Source organism: Accipiter gentilis, chromosome Z (assembly GCF_929443795.1).
Source record: "Accipiter gentilis chromosome Z, bAccGen1.1, whole genome shotgun sequence".
In the NCBI taxonomy this organism is placed as follows: Eukaryota; Metazoa; Chordata; class Aves; order Accipitriformes; family Accipitridae; genus Astur; species Astur gentilis.
Window position 1 is genome coordinate 42,574,993 of NC_064919.1, and position 22,656 is coordinate 42,597,648.

Genomic DNA, 22,656 nt, shown 5'->3' on the forward strand with positions numbered 1-22,656 from the left:
TGCCGAGGCGGGCGCTGGGCCGGGGCGCGCGGCCCCGGGCGGCGCGTACCACTTCTCCGCCCGCGGGGGGCCGCGGCGGGGAGGCCGCGGGGGGCCGCGGCGGGGAGGCCGGGCCGGGCCACCCTCAGCCTCCCCGCGCCGCCGCCCGCGGCCCGTCTCTCCGTGCGGGAAGGCTGCGGGCGACGGGTCTCTGCGTCCCCGGCGGCGGGAGGCGGCCGCGCTGCCGGGAGGCGCCCCTCCGCCATTTTGGGAGTGCGTGCGCCCGCGGCGGGGGGGAGGGAGGCGGGCGGCGAAGAGCGCGGCGGGGCGGGTGCCTGTGTGTGGTCCTGTTTTTTGGACAGCTTTCAACTGTGGGGGGAGCGTTTGTCTCGAGGTAAAAAAAAAACAAAAAAAAACCACCAAGAAAAACCCCAAAACAAAAAAACACACACACAAAAAAAAAAAAGCCGAAACGAGAAATGAGGAGGGAGAGGACCAAAAAAAAAAAAAAATTAAAAAAAAAAATCTGCCGAGGCAAAGAATGGGGGCCTGGCCGGCAGCGGGGTAGCCGCGGGCAGCGGCCGGGGCGGGGGGCGCCTCCGCCGGGCCCAGCCCGAAGGCGCCGGCGTGGGAAGGCGGGCCTGGTAAAGGGAGAGGAGCGGTACCGAGGCGCCGGGGCTTCGCGGGCTGCCTTTCGAAACACACCTCCCCACCCCGGCCTGAAACACGGGGGGCGTGGGGGGGGTTGCAGAGCGGCGTCGCCAGCGCCCCCCTCGCAGGCCCCTTATGCCCCTCGGGGGAGCGGGGCTGCCAGCCCGGGCGGGTTACCTGCTCTGAGAGGCAGGGCTCCAGGCTGCCGGGGTTTTTGGGTTTGCCTTTTCGGTGGGTTGTGGGTTTGGTTTTTGGGGTTTTTTTTGGTGGTGGTGGTGGTTTTTTTGGTTTGGTTTGGTTTTTTTTTTCTGGGGGAAAATATTATTTACTTAGCATCGCATTCCCCTGTTAGCTGGGTTGATGTGAAAACAGAATTCCTTGACTGCAGTAGTTACTCTGGGTTTATGTCAAAGTCGCTTGCAGCAGAATTTGGCTTATAAAACTTAATATGGAAGGCTGCATAAATAATCATTACTAAATAGCTCTCTGTATGTGCGTGTGTGGAAAAGCTCGTGCTGAGTGCAAACAACGTTAGCTGCTGTTGTGAAGGTGGTCTGTCCCGCCCTGTGGATGGATTAGAGCATATAGGACCAGATTCCATCCTTGCAGGTGACAGCCATGTTGGGGTCAGGGTGAGGTTCACGGGTCATTTAGTGAGTATTGTTTTTTCTATTTTGGAAAGTAATGTGTTACCGACTGAACTTTTTTTGGGCCATGTAGTCTAGCAGCCCCAAAATATGATGACATCGGCTGCCAGCAGCCCTGAGAAACAGAGCAGGCAGTGCAGGATCCCATCCATAGGCAGAGATGTGCACTCAGAGTCTGTGCTGGTCACTAGGTCCTGTGTACCTTTAATACTAATGCAAATGATTGTGAACATCACTCTTCCCCCCCCCTTTTTAAGTCCTTGTGAGGTGGTTGTGGAAGTTTGTTAATTTTTGCTCATATGTGTTTTGTCTCTGGTTTTCTGTAAGTGTTCGGTAGAGAATACGTGATTGCAGTTACATCCGGCATGCTTCTTCCAGTTCCATCCAGCACGCTTCCCTGAGGTTTATTCTGCTGTCACTGTGGTTCACTTACTTGGAAGGGTGATCCCATCCCATTAATGCCGCCTACTTTTTGTAACCATGTAATACCAAAAACCTACTTGCTGATGATGCCTGTATGACTGGCCCAGCATTAAAATTAAATTCTCAAGGAAAAAAAACATGGTTTGTAAAGTAGCCACTTAGTACAGTTGCTGCACTGACCTCTTCACATGTCATTATTGCTTCATAGAGGGGGGAGGGGGGAAAGTCTCTGGTATAAAATCTAGTTGAAATTGATCTCTGAGGTTTTTATGGCCAAGATGAATTCATAATGCAGCTGGTTGTACAGAGTTGACCTGTGTGATTTCACATCTATTCAGTTTGGTTTTCATGTCAGAATTAAGTAATGTAAAAAGAAGTATTAAAACTCTTCATATAGAAACCCTTGCATTTCTAGATTGCAAAAAGAAGCTAGCTGATTAAGATGAAATTAAATATTCTGGATTTAATTTAACTTCTAGTATTCCTGTTCTAGCACTACATGATCACCTACACAGAAGAGCTTGCTAAAATGTGCTTTCTTGGTAGAGACTCTAAATGTTCTGCTCATGAACCAGGGTGTTACACAAATAAACCTAACAAATAGCAGTCATGTATTTCTGTTGCTAAACTACAGGCCAAAGTACAGAGCGAGAATTTGAGATGGAACAGGCATAGAAAGAGATAGTATGGAAAATGTTGTTCGTTCCATGCAGAAGTAGAAAGCAGTGACCAAACTCATTTTTCTGCACTTGTACACACCTGGTCCTAACAGCTTTAAAGTATACTCCATGAAGTTACTATACTAACTTTTAGTAGTAACTGACCCTTTAGATCAAGGTCTCTCTTAGTAGAAGCAGTGGCTGAATTGCCCTGTTGATTAAAATAGCTGTCTTACTTTTTTCTTTACCTTTTGTTTACTGAGAGTTCGAATGAACTGGGTAATGTTGGCCGAATATGGTAGATTTCTTGAAATACATTTCAGTAACAGTTTCGATTTGCTACTGAAGCTTTTTACAGTTATTACTGCTGGATAGATTGGCAGTATTTACATAAAGAGACTGATTTTGTGTGGTGTATTTCTGAATACCCTGAAACATAATACAGCACTGAAGCTTGCTGGAAGTAAACGGTTGCTTTAAAACCATAACACAATTAAAAATAGTGAAGTTTGAATGAGTTTTAAGACCATGCACATTCCAAGATAAATGATTAGTAGTCTGGGCCTGAAGCTATTATGGCTGAAATATTTACATAAGAAGTTTAGAAACCCACCTGGTAGGCAAACTTTCAAAGAGAGAAAAAGAAAAACAGATCTCCATCAGTCTTTCAGTTTTCCTGTAGTAGTCGTCTTCCTTCAGAATTTGTGCCAGCACTCTTGGCCTTCTCTCAGGCTCCTGATACCAAAGTGGCTTTCCTCTCAGCTTGTTTCTTGGCACTAAGTGTTGTAGAGTAGCTTTTTTTTTTTTTTTTTTTTTTTTTTAAAACACAATCCTCCTCTGGCTGCTATTCAGAGCACTTTGGTTATTACTGTGTCCCCCCCAGTATGCTCTCAGTCCATGCTCCTGTCTTGTAGTCTGGCACTCTGGTGTCTGACTGGGACACATACCTGTTTCCCCTCAGCCCTTCAGCAGGTCTGTCATCCCTGTGTGCATACCTTGCTACTGGAGGATGCCTGTTGTAGTTTCTTGGGCAAACAAATTCTGGACTAGCATTTCAATGGTGGTTCTGTTATTCACAGCCATTCAGCCTTAGTTGAACTGCTGTATGTGGGTGTCCATGCATACTGGAGCTGTGGAGACTGTTTAGCATCTTTATACATTGAACCCCCTTGAGAGAACAAAAAGGGCTTTGCGTTGATTTCCTCTGTGACTAAATTTTGTAGGACACAGATGTGCTTTTAGAAACATCCATTCATAACTAGAAGGTACTCTGGATGGAAAAGAAATAATGCCCATAACTGGTTATGGTTTTTGCTACCACTCTTAATAGGCACTGTAAGACCCTGTGTGTGAACAGCAGTCACACATGTAAATTCACAGCCTCTGCTTCTGAAGGAAGGTAGTTTTGTGGCTCCAGAGAAGGTCTGTTAAGTGGAGCTTGAAATTTGACTACTGCAATGCCTTGAATGGCGTTAAATGGAGGAGCTCGTAAGGGGAGAGATGGTCTCGTCTTGTTCCTTGATAATTCATTTAAAGTCACCATTGTCTTGGGATTTTTTTTCCCCTCACTTTCTTCATTACTTTTTTAAAGAGGTTGAAGGTCATGGTGTTCTTTCCTTCCTTTCTTGCTTTCTGCACTTTTTGTACTAGCTGTAGCTCAGTCAAACCTTTCCCTCTTTAAGCAGACCTCTTCGCAAAGCTACTTCGAACCAAGCTCTAACATGCAGAGCCTCTTCTTTAAGCCAGTTTGAAGGAAGAGGGTGGGTGATGCAGGTAGGAGTAGGACATCCTGCAGAGGAGACAAAATGCATTCAGTAGCCACATAGTTCAGCTTTGGAACAAAGTGAGCATGTTCTAATTGTTAAGTGAATTAGGACTGAGGGCGTGCGGCAGAAACAGTTTTTAAGTGATGATTTGAGCTATTTGTAGCATTGTTTCACTCTAAAGGGGCAAAAATCAAGTTACTCTACTGTACTATTTATGGCTGACCTATCTTAAAATATGTTAATCTACCCATGCAGGATAAGAATGAGGTGAAAATGAGGAAAGTGTGTCAGTGATGCAGGAACCATTATTATTTCCATAGATTCTCAGTTTGCTTAACCCAGCAAGATCAAGTGCAGGTGGAGAGGAAAGTTATTCTTAAGTTCTGCCTAAGGCATCGCTTAACTTTACACTAGTATTCCCTGGAGAAACAAAAAAAGAATAGTAAAGGAACAGATCTTTGTGCATTTGTTGTTTTAAGGAGACAAACTCACGTTAGTGGGGTGGAGTAACCGTGGGGTGGAGTAACCGTGTGGTTTGAATACAGTTAGCAGGAATTGACCCAGTTGGGTCTGTTCTCCCAGACGTTTGTGAACAGCAAGCACGGATGTTTGTGAACAGCAGTATAGTAGTCGTTTTAGATGTGCTTGTACCTGCGTGACCGCATCAACTCAGTGTGGATGGCAGGAGAGCTGAAGTTACTCTGCTGGTGAATCTGAGGTGGGGTGTTCGTAGGCAGTGTCACAGTCTGGGGCATAGTCTCTGATCACATCACCAAATCCATTAGTTTCATATGGATCAGGGGTGAGTTGAGGGCTTACTTATCTCTGAATGCTGTCTTGCACTGTGTTGCATCCCTCAGTGCATATTGGAAGTTCATTGAAAGGTGTTTATCTGGAGAATTTCCAAGACCACTGTTTTGTTTGAATTAAGTATAATTCTTTATCATGCGGTTTCTCAAATGGGAAGGTAGCAGTGGTGTTTCCACTTGATGGCTGAAGGATAGTCATCTGGGCAATATGCTTTTTTTAACATTTACTGGTCAAAATGGAAGAGTATTTAAGTCTGCTTCTGTTTCAAAAAATAACATCACATTCTAGTACTCAAGCTTTACATGATGTTTGTGGATAAAAACATCAGGACAGTGGGTGTTACATTCCTGTGAATTTGAACTCCCTCTGTTTCCATGTGTTGAAAGTTGTTAAGAAAGGATGTTTAAAGGTTTTAGTTATATGGATGTTTGATTATCATCTTTCAAAGGCCCGCTATTAAATTCAAAATCACTGAGGGTCTCTGTTAAGTTCCGTCTTGACAGGTGTCCACATCAGTGCTCAGAGTTGGTGCTCCTTGCTGAAAAGCTTGTACATCAAAAAAAACCAACCAAGCTTCAGTGTTTATAATTCCTCTTTGATCTGTAAGAGTTTTAACAAAGGTATTACATGTGACCATTCTTTGGTCATTGAGAAGGTAAAGGGTGAAGTCCCAAACTCACTGAGTGTAGTGGCAGAACTCGGAATGCCTTTAGTGTAGGCAGACCTTTACCCATGTGCAAAGCTGCAGCAGATGCTAACAGCCTGCCCCTGCGCTACCTCTTCTGGGAAGGGCAAGAGGAGGATCTCCTCCTGTAGGACTGGGACCTCTCTAAGCTCTAAGTGCATGGTTGCACGGTTCCTTCTGCCTTTCAGACTTCATCGGCATTTAATTTACTTAATGCTGCAGAAAATTAATCTTCATTATTTCCAAACTTAACACATTGTCGCCAATGTCCATGCAAAAACGTGCCCTACCGCTGCTTGTTTGGAAGGGTTTGTTTCCTTCGCTGTTGAAACGTGTAGTTAAACAGGGCGGTGCCTTGGCTGCACCATTGCCCTCTTCTGAGCTTGGAGTGTCATCTTGCACTCTGGGGATTCTGCTGCTTATGAACAGGGTGTGAAGGCATTTCTGTAGTTCTGGAGAGCTTGGAGATTTTGGTACAGAAATTCTGGAGTGAAATAGAACAGTTGAAAGCAACTTTGCTTTATTGTTGGTCCCCATGCCACTGCTGCTGAGCAGGAACGGGGGAGTGTAGGTAAGGAGAAGAGCCTGCTCAGCTGTAGGGTAGGCTGCTGCTGGAGTTGTGGTGCTATGTAGAGGTGGTGGCGAGTGGTTTGAGGTCTACTACCAGCTCCTGTTACCTACTAAGTGGACTGTCATCTTTCTGTAGAGAACGGGCCTTCCTTTCTCATTATTTGTCAGATACCGAGTTCAGATAAGAAGGAACTCTAAAAGCCATGGGTATTGAAACTTGCTTTCAGAAGAGAATGCATTAAGGAAAACTCTAGCTCCTCACCCTGACTCCATCCATTTTCATGATTTATTTTTGCCGTGGGAAGAGATGGTCCAAGCCCTGTTATTAAATAGTATTTGTGGTGGTTCCCCAGAAAGTAGTAGTACTGCATAGTGTATGCACGTAACAGTTCTTGACTGCTCAACAAATTTAAAGGCTGTTGCATGCAAGTGGATGTTTCAGTTACACATAACTGTTAGGAGGCTCCAAAATATGACAACTTCCAGATGTATGAACCGACTGATCCCTTTTGTTTAGATTATGCACCACAGCTGATGCCTAGATGAGTGCTGGCTGGACAAAGCTATGGGAGATGTGTCTGGTTTCCACAATGCCATGTTTATATTTCATTTGGATTTCTCCTTCAAAGCTGACCTCCCTATGACCTGTTGGAGCTGTGTCCACTAGGATGCTAGTTTTAATGTGTCTGCAACTGCTTTCCTTTTGGTGTCTAATGGAACATGTTCTCATTTTGACACTCATGGACTTTTACGCACAATCCTTTTAACAGTGAATTACGCACTTCAACCTATGAGCACTCAGGTAAAACCATGCTTGTAAAGTTTTCTGCCGAAAGCTAGCTTTTTAAGAATATTCTGACTGGTTAAAACAGTGTTTTGCTTATAGACCTTGTGGGGCTGTTCCTTGTCTGGCATTTTCTCCTGTATATAGAATAAAGTTCAGTCTTCCATCCTTTGCACAGTGCTTTTTCTCTCTACAGATGATGGCATGGATATACATCGTTCTAGCTGCTCTTTTTTTGAGTTCAGCAGGAGCTGGAGTGCAGAATTTTACCAAGAAGTTCATTCTTCTTTGTGTTCTACTGTACAGTTATATATATATTTTCTCAATCATCCTTATGTATCTTCAGTACATCTTTGGTTTTAGTTTCTCTAATCTTCCCAGCCTTGTATTATGCAGGAGGTCTTTTCCCATTTGTGTTTGTGAGTTACTCTACCTGGGAGGACCTGAAGAAATTGGTAAAACTGCTTAAGGGCCAGGTGACAGTTCTACAGTAAGAAGTGTAGTCCCAGAGTTCAGAAAGATAAAGATACACAACTTTCATTATTCCTCACGGAAGCTCTAGGGTTTTCTACTGTTGATGCTTTACTGGGGCAACAGATTCCTGAGAGATTCCTGAGACAGAAGACTCAGCATTTTGAAGTATGATTTCTGCACTGAAAACGCATGCTGTCTTATAGTGGCCACTTTATTTCTGTGCCTGTGAAACAAAGAGAACAGGAAAATGTTTTGCTCCTGTTTTGCACGATCTGTGCTATTTTATTATCCACTTCTAGTGTGCTAAATATGACTGATGAATACTGGATACAATAAGCTACATTCATCCTTGCTGATAATTGAGTGACTTTGACTTGGAGTAGTTTTTCATTGTATACTGCGCTAGAAATAGATGGAGCTGAGTTGCAGGGAGTAACTTTGAATTCAGGATTTAAAAATAAAATTATTTTTCTTAATTCCTTTTTTTGCTGTGTAAACTTAGTTTAATATCTGTAAATAGAGTTTACATGTTACTGTTTTTTCTCTTATTTCATTCAGTATCACCTCAGTTCCTATAAACATCCTGAATTTGGCAGAAGTAGTAGTTTCATGAGGTAAAAAGCCCTTTATGGAAACTGCTGACCATATAGATGTTTTGATGTAAGGAGAATTTTAATTTTGGTTTTCAGAATGAATGTCTTGGCTTTAACTTCTGCTTGGTTTTGGAAAACTTAGTTATTTCAGTGCTTGAGCAAAATATATAAGAGGTAAGGGAATGAGCAGAACCATAATGTGACTCTTTCTGCAAAGGTGCTGCTCCTTTAGAGAATTGTACTGAACTTAATTCCAGCTTCAAATATACAAGTAATCATTGTATATTTGAAACATCTGTATTTTCCTCATGTGCAAGAAAAAGCTGGTATTTTTAAGGCACATGTGCAGTGTTGTACACCCATATACCTGAAGCTGGAACTGAGCCCTTAAACTGTAATACAGTCTTCATTTACTAACAGTGAGATAAATTAAAAGAAACAGCCTTCTCTTGTTTACCAGCCTGATGCATTTCTGCTTTTCAGTCAGTAACCAAAAGCTAAGTGCAGCAAACTAGAAATGAGCACTGTTAAGTCAAGTTGTATGATTTTTTTCCCCCCTTAAATCATTGCTTAAGGGCTTCTGGCCCCTAGCTCAGGAATCCTGCCCAAAAATGCCAGATGTATTACACAGTCAAGTATTGCAATGTAAATAGCGTTCTGTGCCATGAGAGCAGGGTGGTCCATCTCCTAGTTAAAAAAAAAAGAAAAAGAAGAAAAGGGAAAAATCCACATGCTCTGAAATAAGCACAGTAGTTGTAGTGTTATTTGTGTTTTTGGCTGCACAACCAGTATTTTGGAGCTGAAAGAACACAGATAAATGAGTGCTTTGGGCTGGCAGATAATAGTAGCTGAAACTGAGATGCTAGAAAGCAAGATGTGTCTTGGCTGAGGCTGCTTAATTGAGTCAAACAGGCACATAAAAAGTAAAATAGTAAAGTAAAAGCCATTGCTGACAGGCAGAACCTGTTACTTTACCTTGTTGTGAACAGCAGTCTCGTGCACATGGAAGCAGAGTGGACAAAGGATGGGAAGTAGGGAAGGCAGAGGCATAGGGTTCTTCTCGACCTCATGCTGTGTAATGGAAAGACTGAGTATGTTACTGCACCTTCTGAGTATAAACATTGCTGAGCTGTCCTTGTTTTTAATTAAATACCCTTTGCTGTATATTAACAATGACTTACCTTCCAGTGTGCTTATCTTCTTCAGATGTGGTAGTGCATATAGGAGGTTTATTTGCACATTTTTCCATTTTGTGTACGAACATGTCATTTCATAACATTTAAAAGTAGTTGAAAGATTTCACAAATGTGACCTGAAAGAAAATTGCCAAGGGTGATGCCGTAATCAGATTTACGTTTGGGTTATCTGACAAATCTGTGAATTGCCATAGCTTCCTTGGGTATGTGCAGAGGGGAAAGGGGTTATAGGAACTTATTTGTATGTGATAAACTGTATTTAAATAGCTACAGGAATGTAATCCCAATGCAGATCTTGGTGTAATCTCCTCAGTGAGATACCCAGAAGAAAAAAAAGCTTTATGAACTCATATAAACCTTTCCCTTCCTGCTGACACTATGATAACATTAAAAAACCCCTATCCATTACAACTTCAAATTTTTCTTCCTAAGTTACCTTTTCTGTAACTGTAAGAAAAAGTATAGAGGTAGTTAAAGAAGATACTTTCTTGTACCAGTTTTCCTGGTGAGTATTTCCTGTGCATTTCTCTTTATGTGCCTCTCAATGTGGGCCTGATTCTGATTTAATTTACACCAGTCTTACTCTACTGGTTTCTTGAGGGGTTCCCCATACTCAAAAAAGAAACCATTGCTGTTTAGAAGCTGATGCTGTTTAAGTGGTAGCTAACAGAAAATATGATATTCTAGTGCAAATTATGAAGATCAAGAAACAAAACTAAAACATGCTTGGTATGACTTCCAAATGTAGATAAAAGCTAGCAACTTGAGAGAATTGTGATCAGGCGTAAACATCTATTAACTGCTCTTTCTGGAGATTTGGGGAAATAGGATGACCTTTTTTATTCTTTTTTTTTTTTTTTCCCTCCCCCCCCCCCTTTTTTTTTTTTTAAATAGGCTACAGTTTCACATGGCTTGCAAAAGAAATCTTTCTCCCTTTTTGTTTCCCACACCAATTGATTTATCATTTTGCTTGCAAGCAGACTTAGAATGTTAGGGCAGGAACACACTCACTTTTTTCTCGTAACTTTTTTGTTGCGGACCGAAACCAGTTGACTTGAATAAATTTTTCTGTGGCCTGAATGAAGCCAGCAACGTGGAAAAATCTTGCCATTCAGAGCCGTCTGAATGTACATTTCAGCCACACAGTAAGCTGTATTGGTAGGCAGTGGACTGCTAAATACAACCATTTTTCGCAGCAGAGAGTTAGACAGGTGATTAGCATAATTAGCACAGAGTAGGCTATACATATGGTAATGTTAAGTGTGTAAATGCCAGCTGCGGTGTAAAATTTATGTCAGGGGTCGACAGGGCTGTGCGAAAGTATTGTGTTACAGCTGCAGGTCAAAGCCTCCATTGCTTTACCCCCTTTTCTCTTGTTGGTGAATGCGCTAAACAGAAGAGAAAGACAGACAGAAATATAACAGATAAGGCTTTGATTGAACAGCCTGGTTCTGCTCAAGAGGGACTGCTCTTAAAAAAAACCACAACAAAAACAAAATAAAAAACCCCCAAAACCACCCCCCCCCAAACTACACACACATGCAAAACAAAAGTCCCCCTCTTTCACTATAGATTTAATTTTGCATCATGCCAGCTACAAAAGTGTTGCTGTCTTTGAGCCATGTCATTAGGATGGGGTGAGGGGAATCTTTGGGGGGGAAGTACTAGGTTGGTAATTATGCTTTAAAGAGCAAAAACAAACAAAAAACTTTAATTCACATTCTCCTTTCTGCATTCCAACCCACTTTTTTTTTTTTTTTTTTTAATGTCTCTCTTACTTACTGCACTTAGGGGGCTAGGAATTAAATAGTCTTGAAGGTGACAGCATTATATGTAATAAAATCTGAACAGTGCAACAATCTTTGAGCTGCATGACTGGTTTTAGACTAAGTGCCAAAAGTTCCTCTGTGGTTTTGTGTGTGGGTTGCTACACTTATTCCCCAGGTTCCTCCCACCTCCTAAACCACTAAATTCTTTATAAATTAAAAATGACTAATACAGGTTTCTTGTTTTAAAGGAGCACAGCGTTGAAGGGTACACATCTTTTTAAGCAGCTGATGGGGAAATCTGTAAATCTCTTTGTTGCCGTAAACCGTTCATTCATATATTTCACTTGCAATTCCCCCCCCACCCCCCCCCCCCTTTTGTATTTTTTGTAGTCGGCTATAAGGAGTGGTGGTGTTGACAGAATATAGTTCACACCACACTGACCTTGTGATGAAACTTCCTCACAGCCGCAGGGGGTCCTTATGAATCGGCCCCTAATCCAGCTAATCCCGCTCGCAACAAAATCATGAAAGTGGCTCCCAGCGAAGTGTGTTTCCCTGCACAGATGCAGCGGGAAGGAGCGGCCTTGGAAGTGCCCCAGCGCGGCGGCCTGCCGTGCCGCGGGGCCGGGGCCGCCATTGTGCGCGGCCCCCCGCGGCCCTGCCGAGGGGCCGGGGCGGGGAGGGACCGGCCCGCGGCCCTGCGCCGGGTGGGGGGGGAGAGGCGGGGTTCCCGCCGCGCCTGGGGCCGAAGGCGCTGGCTGAGAGCGCCGCGGGCACCGGCGGCGGCTCCGGGCGGGCGGGAGGAGGCAGGTGCCGGCTCACGGCACCGCTCTGGGGAAACCTCCCGTCCGGCGGTGCACCCCCGGCGGCTGGGGCTGGGGCTGGGGCTGGGGCTGAGGCTGGGGCTGGGGCTGGGGCTGGGGCGTGTCGCCTCCGGCGCTTCTGGTAACCGCTCGCTCAAAGGGAGAACGGGCCGTTGCTGTGGTCCGGTGGGCTGGCTAGCCGGGTGAGATTACCTCCGTGATCGGAGTGGCCAGAAGTAGAAAATAAAGGTGGCGGTGCGGGGCGTGTTTGCTCACTTGTTCAGCTTCCTTTCCCAGCCCTTTCTGCTTCAGGGTAGGCTTGGCCATATGGCCAGGCTCTCGGAGTATCTGACGGGAATCTCTGATTGCGTCCCGCACGAAATAAAATGCCCTCTTTGCCGCTCAGTGTGAATAGCAAGCAAACTATGAAAAATGGGCCTCCTGACAGATGCAGCACTGCCTTGGGAGCTGGTGGCCAGTAAGAAATACCGAGGTGGGGGGAGCCGTGACAGGCAGCAGGTTCGGTGCTGGGGGGAGCGCTGACCTGACCTGATTGTGTCCAACAGCGAGAGCAGTTCTGCTTCAGTGCAAAGCCATTCAGAAGGAAGCTGCTTAGGCAACAACAGATGGTACAGCAAGCAGCTGGTAGAGAATACTTGAAATAAACTGTACCCTGTATCATAACATGTTCATTCCTTTCATATTTCTTTACGCTGGTTTTGCCATTTCCTAAAAGCACGGTTTAGGAAACGGTATCCCCTAAAAGGTTCTGGAGGAAGAGTTTTTCCACTGCTGTTTGCTGCTCCTTTAAAAAAATTGCATTCAATGTTTGTGCTACTCCATGTACAGATGAAATTTGTGCTATCCCAGGAGTACAGATGAAAAGACTTAAACATGGTGCTTTTAACCACACAGGAAAACAATTACATATTTGAGGAAAGGGCACCGAGAGGTTAAATGAAAAGTTGGGCCTAGAGGAAAGCTGACTGCTGTGGAACAACACAGCAAATTGTTTTTAACATATTACCCAGCAGAAGCTCTTATTCAAGTAAAAGTAACTTAAAACAATTATATTCAGCTGTTTTGAAATCCTTAGGTTTAGACCTTGAAGCCCCTTACATACCCTTCTCAGTGGAAGTCATGGAAACTTAGTCACTTTCAGGTACAATTGAGGACTTTGGCCTATTAGGAAGTGTGCTCCGATGTTTTCTTAAAGTACCAAAAAATAAAAATTCAGCTTTGCTCCTCAGCGGGTGTAAACTGTTACATGACCATAAACTGTTGGAGAGTTGCAGTAGTCTATATTAGCTGCCTATCATCACTGTAGGCCATCTCCTTGATTTCTAGGAAAAAGCAAGAGTCTAGCATCCTTTATTCCTTTGCTGCTTCAGCCAGAAATTCAATAGTTGGGGCTTCTCCACCAAAAGCTGTGGCTTAGCTCTGACCTGAAGGGACCATGTCTTTGCAAGAAAGGATAGTTTGCTCTCCATGCCCATTCATTCCTCAGTCTCTTTGTTGGGATGGTCAGCAAGGATGCCAATTGTGACGATGGTTTTCTATAATATGGACACCTGCCCACTAGGAAATGGACTGAGACCACCAAGTCATTTCACATAAGCTAGCAAACAGCTGTCAGATGGTAAACAACTTGTGGTCACTATTGTTCCTGGCTGGATTAGAACCAGTGACCCAGAGGTGAACAGCTCATATCCTGTTACCAAGGACATGTGTCACAGCTCAGTAAGCAAGCAGCTACTGTGTTTTATGTTTAATTGGAAAGTTTGAATTGCATGTACCAGTTTTGTATATTATTGTACATTTTGAAGCTGCTTGCTTGGGGCGCTGGGGGGGTGTTCAGTTTATACTGTTCAATTTGTTCATTTTGGTTGTTTTTTTTTTTTACTGCACTTTTCCAGTGTCTCAGTCCAGAGGGGCACCAAGCAAGAATTCCATCAAAAAATGTCTGATTTTTTTTTTAGCAGTCTGTCTGTTTCACCCGATCAGTAATAACGTTCTTCTGCCTGTGGGCAATACAGATGCATACATGTAAAATCAGGTTTTATTTGATTTTTAGAAAGCAAAGGTTTCAAGTCCTAAAATTGCAGGGAAGGTTTCCCACTACAAGCAGAAGCAGCTGTTGTTGGGCGGTCTTCCTGAGTATGCAGGCAGCTTTGTGTCTTTGTCACAGCTCTAAACTTTGTCAAACTGTGACAGAATAAAAAGCCATCTTTGATGTGTGTTCTTATTTTTGCTATTCGTAATCATGTCAGCATTAATGAAATTTGTAACAGCAGCACTGGAGTCATCCCCAGCATGTGTGAGGAGTAACTTAACTCATATCATATGATGGCTTGGGAGATAAAAAGCAGCCTTTTGAAGTGCTTTGTTGGTTGGGGTTGTTTGTAACTTTTTTTGCATTTGTAGGCCACAGTCTTTTATCTTTGGTTTTTCATTTTTTAAGGAGAACTAAAGAAGCTGGTGTTATCTAATTCTCAGTGTAAAAGAAATGGTTGAGATGGTCACATTGCTTCTAGATTTTCCTAGCAGTCAGTGGTGCTAAAGAGAGATTGAAGTCAGTTAAATCTTCACATTGGGATGCGATGATATTCTAGACAGACAGTGTCCTTTTGTTGGGCATTATAATGGGGGAGAAGTGTGGAGTGTCCACCTGGACATTGGGAAGGGAGATGGTAGAAGGAAGGGAGCTGGTAGGAGGCAGGCTGTCTTAACCTGAGCAGACACAACTGTCGCTATTCCATGTGAGCTGTACAGACGCAGATAAGTGTATTCAGCAGAGTAAATGCCATGTGAGAAAACCTAGACACAGCATGGAATTTCTGACTGCCTGTAGTCCAGTGCTGGCATAGATCACGTCTAATTACATGATAAAGATGATAACTTTTCATGGAGCTCTTGCACAGCCATTGAACAACCATGTAATCTCTTTAAAGACGCTGATTGCTTACCACTGTGTTCTAGCTCTCGTAAGCTCATCATTTCTCGGTGGATTTTTTTTTTTTTCTTGGTAGCTCAATTTCAGTCACTCCCCATGAAGTATTTATTTTGCATAGTTAAACAAATGAGCAGAAAAAAATCATTGCAGGTAGCCAAAACTTTTTTATAAGGTAATCCTGATGGGCTTATGAGAGCCATCCTTAGCATGATTAGAATATTGGATACATCAAACACATGATAATGTCTTACAGTCAGTAGTTCATAAATTCAGAGATCAACCATGTAAACCAATAGCAGTTCTGACTCCACAAGTAGGCAGCATTTTAAAACTTTAAAGAAGTGGACATGCCAACTAGTCCCATTTCTTGTACTGACTAAACATAACTTTCAATAAAGTGTTTTGCACTTCCTCCCAGCAAACAGTTTTACCCCTGTACTCTGCCAGTCAGGTCTAGAGAATGATAATTCTGAGGATAGTGCTGTCTTCACTGCTTTTCTGTCAGGATGCTAACTAATACTGTCTGTGTGCAGAAAAACTATTTTCTATTGGTGACAAAGAGCGGCACAGACAAGCTCAAAGATCCAGGAGAATGCGAAGACAGAACTCCCTAGAGAGCAACAGGAAGCTTTAAATCAAAAGGCCATTATTTTTCTGTGCCAAATAAGAGGTAGAGTAATCCTCATATTTGCCAGAGATCTTCAACTCTTTATCTCAGTTTCTTTATAGGAGGTTTCGATCCTGTGTGAATGGTGCTTGGATGCTACGTTTTGTTCTCATGAGGTCTGTGCTCCTTTATCAGTAAAAATGGAAATTGTCATTGGTGTCATTAGGTACTGACTTCTGCTATGTGGCAGGTGTGAACCCTTCTAATCCCAGTATGCAGTTAGGACAGGGAGGCAGAGCTGTGGCTGGCTGGCTTATCTGCATACCATCATAATGAACTGAAACTAGTTTCATTTTGTAGTTTTCGAGTAACACCTGTGTGTAATAGAGGTGCGAACAGGAACAGCACAAGGAGAGGCTATGTGAGGAAGTGGAGTAGAAGGAAGCCCTTAACAGCAGTCAAAGTAGAGGGAGATAGGCTATGTGGGATGCCAGGGAGAGAGGTATGAAGACCCAAGACCCTTCCTGGTTCCCATCCTGGCAGGACAAGGGTGCTGAAGGGTGAGAAGGCCAGGTGCCTGCAGCTTTCCCTGGCTCTTGCCGAGGGCAAAGGGCATCGCCTAGCTGGGGGCTGTCCGGTCTCCTTGCAAGTCTGGGCTGTTCTCTTTTTCTGCACGCTGCTGCTTTTTGGGTTGGCTGGTAAAGGTTGAACACATTGGGATATTATTCTCAGTCATTGTTTTTGTATGGTTACTGAGTCATGGAGGGTTTCTGTTTTCTGTTTCTCTTTGGTTCCCGCTGTGGTGATAACAGGTATTGCAAATTGCAGAGGTTGCCTGCATTGGTTATTGCTCAGACCATAAGGTAAGCATTGTAAGGGGTACTAATCTACACATCTGATTTATCAAAAAGGGTCAGCATCTTTTGGAGGGATGAAATGAAAACATGTTTTGTGTGAGGTGTGCGTGACTATTAGAGGTATGATTTTATTGCATTGAGTTGTCACTGTCAAAAGTCTGGGCCAGACTGCTTTTGTGCTACACATTTACAGTCCTGGAAAAAAAAGAAAAAGATAGTATTGCTCAAACACAGCATAAATGTGTCTGCTCCCCCCCCCCCCCCCCCCCCCCCCCCGCAAGTGCTTAGGTGGAAACCCCTTAAGGCCCCTAGTCTTCAGAAGGGAGGTTCTCCAGAAAATTTTGCTCCATTCATGTTCCTCAAGCTTGTCACAGAAGAACTTAGGCTCCAAAACCAGTAGGTATTTCTGGAAGTCTTGGCTTTGGTTTCTCAAAGTCTGTCCTCCACATTGCTAGGCAAACATTTTCATCCCAACTGTTTGGCTCTCAGGAATTTCTCTTTTAGAGAGAGCTTGCTGTCTACTAAGCTACTTGTTGCACAGTTGTGCACAAGGTAACTACTGAATGGTTAATAGAGGCAGTGTTCATGTCCAAAAAAAATAACAAAACCTCAGGCTGTGTGATGCAGTTCCAGTAACCTGAAATGGAACATTGTAAGATATTCTGAAAAATAAATATTTCATGCCTTTTGAGCAACCAGACAGTAAATTAACAAGGAGTGCTTTTTGGCTATCACTCATTGCTCGATTTAGGGTCAATCTCTTAGTGTAGCAGAGGTCAAACTTACTCCTGAGACTACTCAGTGTGGAAGGGACTGCAGTTCCAAGTGGTGGATTCCAGAGTTCTTTATAAGCATGTTAATGTAATGCCACATAAATTTTGAATGCTAGTCGTGAGAAAGGTGTAGGTAAGACAGTGACATGAGCACATGAGCTGAATGACCCAGTAACTTCGAAGTTGTTAGCAAGTCAGTCAAAGGAACTGTCAGAAATTGTGCCAATGAAAACAAATTTGGTTTCACTCTTATGGTGCATCAGTGTTGTGCGAATGTACAGTAGAGGCAAGCAGTTTTGTTTTTCTGGGTGCTTCTCACTTCAGATGCACCAAAGCATTTTAATATGTGATGACTGAAACACTGGGACTGTGACCCCAGTGCTTGGTAATGGGATCTAGAGCCTTTCACCTATAGGTCATGGGTTCAGGTCTGCCTCAAGTTAAGGATGACTAAAACTTGTTACCACCTGACAGCTGTTCATTGCTCTTGGGGGAGGGAGACACGGTGGTCCTTACACAGTTCTCAGCAACTCAGCGTCCATACTGACAATTACTGCTCTCTTCAGGCCCTTCGGAAGGGGCAAAGAATTTAGTACCTTGACCAGCTTCTGCTCAAGTCAGTGGGGAAGTTAGTGGGAGCAGCAGTGTGTTCCATGGTAGGGGATGCTGACTTGCTCAAGGCAGATCTCATGTGTTCTGGCAAAGAGCTAAGAGGGAAGCCTGTGGATATTGGGCGGGGGGGGGGGAGACATTTTGCTCTTCTCTGGAAAAAACAGGTTTTTGACAAGAACTAATACTCACCAACAAAGATGCTGTCAGTAAAACTGTCTCATGTTCAACGCTGTGCTTCAGACACATTCCTGAGAATTAGAAACTGATACATTAAGTGAGAAGTGGTGCCAGGACACTGGCATTACTGCTTTGTTGTGATTTTTTCCCCCTTTTTTTTTTAATTTGTTAGCTAAATTGTACAGATGGCATAGTATCTCATTTCTAGTAGGCAAACACCCAGAATCTGATGACACTGCTGGAAGGACAGTGTACAAACTGCTGCATTGTGTTACCACTGGCCATGAGACAATGTACCGATCTGTTATTTAAATCAGAATTTTGGCTTTGGTGGGAGATCAGAATTTGGTGGGAATTTGTGCCACCAACTCAGCTATCTTGGCACTAAATCATAAGGAATTGTGTAATAAAGGACTCCAATGCCATCAAGTGGCTTTTGATGTATCAGAAAAGGAGAGTGATGTGTGGATTTTGTCACCGGCATATTAAAGTGAAATAGTTCTGTCTGTCTTTGATATGGAGTAAAATGGGAAGTATTGGTACAGTGTGCCATACATACAATTTTAGTCAGTAGCATTTTGAGTGTAAAATGTTGTTGTCACCAAATAGAAGAAAAGAGAGTCCATAAGGGAAAACTGCAAAACATCAGCATTTTGTTCATTGGTCATATTTTCCATTACATCATTTATCCTATAGTGTGGAAATCCTATGATGACTGTAATGCATGGCTGGTTTTTTTTCTTACAAGTGTAAGGAATTACTTTCTGCAGAGTGTGCGAGTGTTGACATAGTATTGCATATCCTCAGCACAACGAGGCCAGAGGCTTCAGGTACATTTCAGTGACATGTTTTAGTGGTTTCTCTCCTAGGTTTTTGCACCAGCTGTGGATAGTCTCGGGGGTGGGTGGGTGGGGGAGGTGACAAGAGTGCTTGATTTTTAAAAAGTGCACATTCAGCTGATTGTGCTGGTTGTGGAGGAGGCTTAAGATCTCTGGGTATGGCAGCCTCCAGTGATCTTTGCAAACTTTCAATTAAAATAAATGAAGCCATAACTGGTAGAAACTTTAAATTTTTATATTTTTTTGCCTTCACTTTTTATTACTTCTGATACTTCACTGACATATCCACTTCCTTCTGGTCTGTCAGTATGTTTTCACATAATCTGACTTTGTCAGTCAGAATTTTCCTCTGCAATCTACATTTATAATTTCTTGGTACCTGAGTGTTAATGTTGTATAAAGTATCTACATTTGCCTGTGGAGTTATCTTTACTCTATTTGGCTGAAGAAATGTACATAACAGACCCATCAAAAAAATAATTAAATGTTGTAATGCCTTAAGAAGAATACGGAGCAGATCTGCTGCTGGGTTCTGGAACGTGTGCCTGCCTTCTTGGGTGGTTTTGCTATTCCTGTTTCTAATGTTAAAAGGGGAAAAAAACCAGCTTCTGTTCTGATGACTGACTTGTGTGATGCAATTTTGATTAGTTAAATCTGCCTTGTTCAGTGAAGTTAATGTGGTTTGACAGGACGTTGATTAGGAAGCAATCATGTCTGTTGATAGTAAACAGTTGGTCACTTTCAGCAGAGATAGGAATGCCGCCCTTTGTCTTGCATGAAGTATGATTTGTTGGTTCAAGTCCTGGCTAAATTCAAAAGGACAGTGTGGGTGGGAGAGAATATAGTACCAGGACTAGAAGTTTATGGTAAACTCCACAGTCCTCATAAAACTGGGGCTTTATTGTCTTGGCTGGCATTGAGACACAAAAGAGGGAGAAAGACGTTTGTCTTTGGAAGTATTTGCAGTGTAAATGACTGCAAAAGAAAGCTCTGGTTCCAAGTCATACAGATTAGGATAACTCTGCTCCCTTACCCCCACCCCACATTCCTGTAGGATGAAGCAAAATCTGTTAGCGTATCATAGGCTACTGGTTGGTGGGGAAAGACAGCAATGAGCATGAACATGAGCCTGATGAATGGAAGTATTTTTAGGGTTTAATTCTTGATAAAAATTAACAACAGCTTTTTGTTAACCATGCATATGCAGTGTCAATGATGGTATGTTCTCTCACTGTAGTAAGAGGGATGTTAAGTTATAAAGGAACTCTAGGTTGTACTTTGATTTTTATTTTTTTCTTACTGTGAGATGGTGGCTGTTACTTGGTATGAAGGAGGTAATGCCACATGTGACAGGCTGAAAAAATGGCGCGTGTTGTGGAAACACTTATTTCTTCAAAGAATTCTTGAACTAGAAATTAAGCAATGCTTCGTGCCAGTGTGACTGTATGGTTTAATTGTAGACGGTCTCATTCTGACAGCTTTATCCATGCAGGGGCCCAGCTTCTTGCCTGGTGGTCCTTTTAGCCCCAGGGGGGGTTATGGGTGGGTTGAGGGCCCAAGTGATTGAAAAAGTGTGTCCCCGTTCAGGCTTGGGAATGTCATCTCCCTCACTGCCAACTGGTTACAGATCAGTCTTCCGTTACATGGCCTAGGAAGAGATAGATGTACATGCCTAATTTCTGTTCACACTGTCGCAGAACTAAATTTTGGCAGTAATTCAGATCACTGGTGCCAAGCTGACTAAGACTGAAAAAAATGTAACAAATTAGACCAGGTCTGTAAGTTGGACTTAGCAGAGCAATAAAGGTAATAAATTGTAAGGGATGGAAACAACATGTTGGTGGTATTCTTGTCCTTCTCATCTGGATGTGGTCTTGATTCAGCTAATGGGCTGAATTAATTGACCCCGCCTCCCACATGCCGTTTGCTAGAGAGACTACAGAGGAGGTTATATAACGTATATTAACTCTAGCTGAATGCTTTTTTGTAAGAGGGAAGATAATTTTCCATTCTTACGTAATATTTTCTGGCAAGGCAAATCGAATATGGCTCCCTCTAGAGCCTGTCGACTTTGCAGTCTCCCTGTACCTTTTTCTTTTTTCTTTTTTTTTATTTTTTCCCCACCATATTTTAATATGGAGCACACCGTTCAGCTCATGTGGGTTTAAAAACAGATGTTGCACATGTATGATCTGTATCACAGCATGTTATGCAGGTACTGGACCACTGGGATAAATTAGCTGTAGACAGTCCTTTCTGCTACACTCAAAACTGCATCTCTTTATGTGAACTTGATGTTTTTTCTTTTTTATATAAGGCTGAAAGGAGCACTCATGCTCGCTCACTCTTTCCTTCCTCCCTAACTGAAGAGAAACATTCTCCTGCCTTTGCCAAATTATTTAGAAGAGTGTAAATTAAAGCCATTTATCTTGAAATGTGTTCTTGGTGCAGACTGTTTATGCAAGTGTAAGAAATTGTAACATAGTGTTTGGTCTGGTCTGCAAGGAAAAGGTTTTTCTTTTTTTCTAATTGTTACATATGGGATTTTGGTTACAATGTAGAATAAACTGAGGCTCCAGTTTGTGCATCAATGTTTTAGTGCAGTAGAGGTGATGGTATTTTAATGAGGAATATGGTTTTTGTTGCAGTGTTACTAAAATAAAGTAGTTATTAGTTTCAGAGTTACACTGTGATCAGTTTGAGACAAAATAGTCCACGCGCATGGTCAAGTTTTTCTGACCAGAGAGCGCTCATCAAGTGAACCTAGCATAAGCAGTTACTGTCTAACACAAAGGTGTTGATATTTATCCATTAGTTGGTGGACGTGTTAGTCGGGAGTTAAATTACACACGGCAGAAGATTGGAGAAGAGGCCATGTTTAACCCCCAGCTCATGATCCAGACTCCACAGGAAGATGGTGCTAATGTACTAACAACAGAAGCACTCCGACAGCACCTTGACTCCGCGCTTCAGGCCAGCAGAGTACACGTCTATATGTACAACAGGTAAGGGGAAAAGCAAAAGTTTTCCTGATCATCTGTAAGGGCTAAAAAGTGGACACATGCTTCCCTCCCTGTATTTATAAATGGTTAGCACTTCAGAGCCTTTCCCTTAGGAATGTTTTGATTTGAATGTCACCGGTTTCTGATGCTTGACGTTGTAGCATGGTAGCAGTGACAAGTTGGCTTCTAACAAATAAGATGGGGTAAGTGGTGTTGGAAGAGATTCTGAGAATGTACCCCTATGAGCAGTGCTACAGTATCCAGAATTTGTCTTGGTAAAGGAGTGATGTCTGTGCTTTTAAACACAGGACCTTACAGATGGGATTACTAACATCGGAAATCTTTCCATATTAGAGTTCAGTTCACTAGTTGACACCGTCATGAGGTGCGTAATGACTGTGAACAGTGGCACAGGTTATTATCCTTCCAATAGTTTGGATATAAAGGGAAATGCAGAGGTGTGAGAAATGGCAGTGGGTGGAATAATAGCTATTTATGTAACAGACATAACAGAGTTGGCCTTCAGAGTGCCTATGTGCACATACTGAAAGTTGGGAGTTGTGTGCTGTCCAACAAAAAAATAATAAAGGTAGGTACACCAGCTTTGGGCTAGTGAGATGTCTCCCTGAAGAGTGGTTCCTCCAGGGTTACTACTTACAGGATGATGTGCCCAGGGGTACTGCCAGCAAGCCATGAAGCCCCCTGTCTTCCAGCACACCTTTTCCGCACATCCAACTGAGTGAACTAATGCCGAGGCTCCAATTATTTTACGCAGCTCCTGCCTCGTCTAAGGCGTTAGAAGTCATGGCAGTGGAAGCTGTAACACAGCTGAAAAAGGAAGGCAGAAATCCTAATGGTTTCTTTTCTCCTGCCTGTGTGGGTCAGCTGGGAATATCCTAGTCCTCTGAGCTGGAGCTGGCTTCTCACTTGTGTCACTGAGTGATATCTTAAGTCACTGGATTTCTGTCCCTTTAGCATGTGTTGACTAGCCTGTACATCCAAAAGCAGCACCATTATTTTTAATGAG

General features: G+C 43.0%; 1 protein-coding gene across 6 annotated transcripts in view; it reads left to right on the plus strand.

The window, feature by feature from the left end:
• The window catches only part of PTCH1 (patched 1), a 75,529-nt gene that overhangs the window by 8,841 nt on the left and 44,032 nt on the right, over positions 1-22,656 (plus strand). For 5 of the 6 annotated variants that reach the window (XR_007505154.1, XM_049796249.1, XM_049796248.1 and 2 more), the window contains exon 3: positions 21,443-21,632. Coding sequence is in view for 5 of the 6 variants with exons in the window: in XM_049796249.1 (XP_049652206.1) it covers positions 21,443-21,632 (190 nt within the window). In the remaining variant the exon portion in view is untranslated. Of the gene's footprint in view, positions 1-293; positions 374-21,442; positions 21,633-22,656 lie in introns of those variants that run through there. The other variant, XM_049796250.1, reaches the window with a different exon arrangement.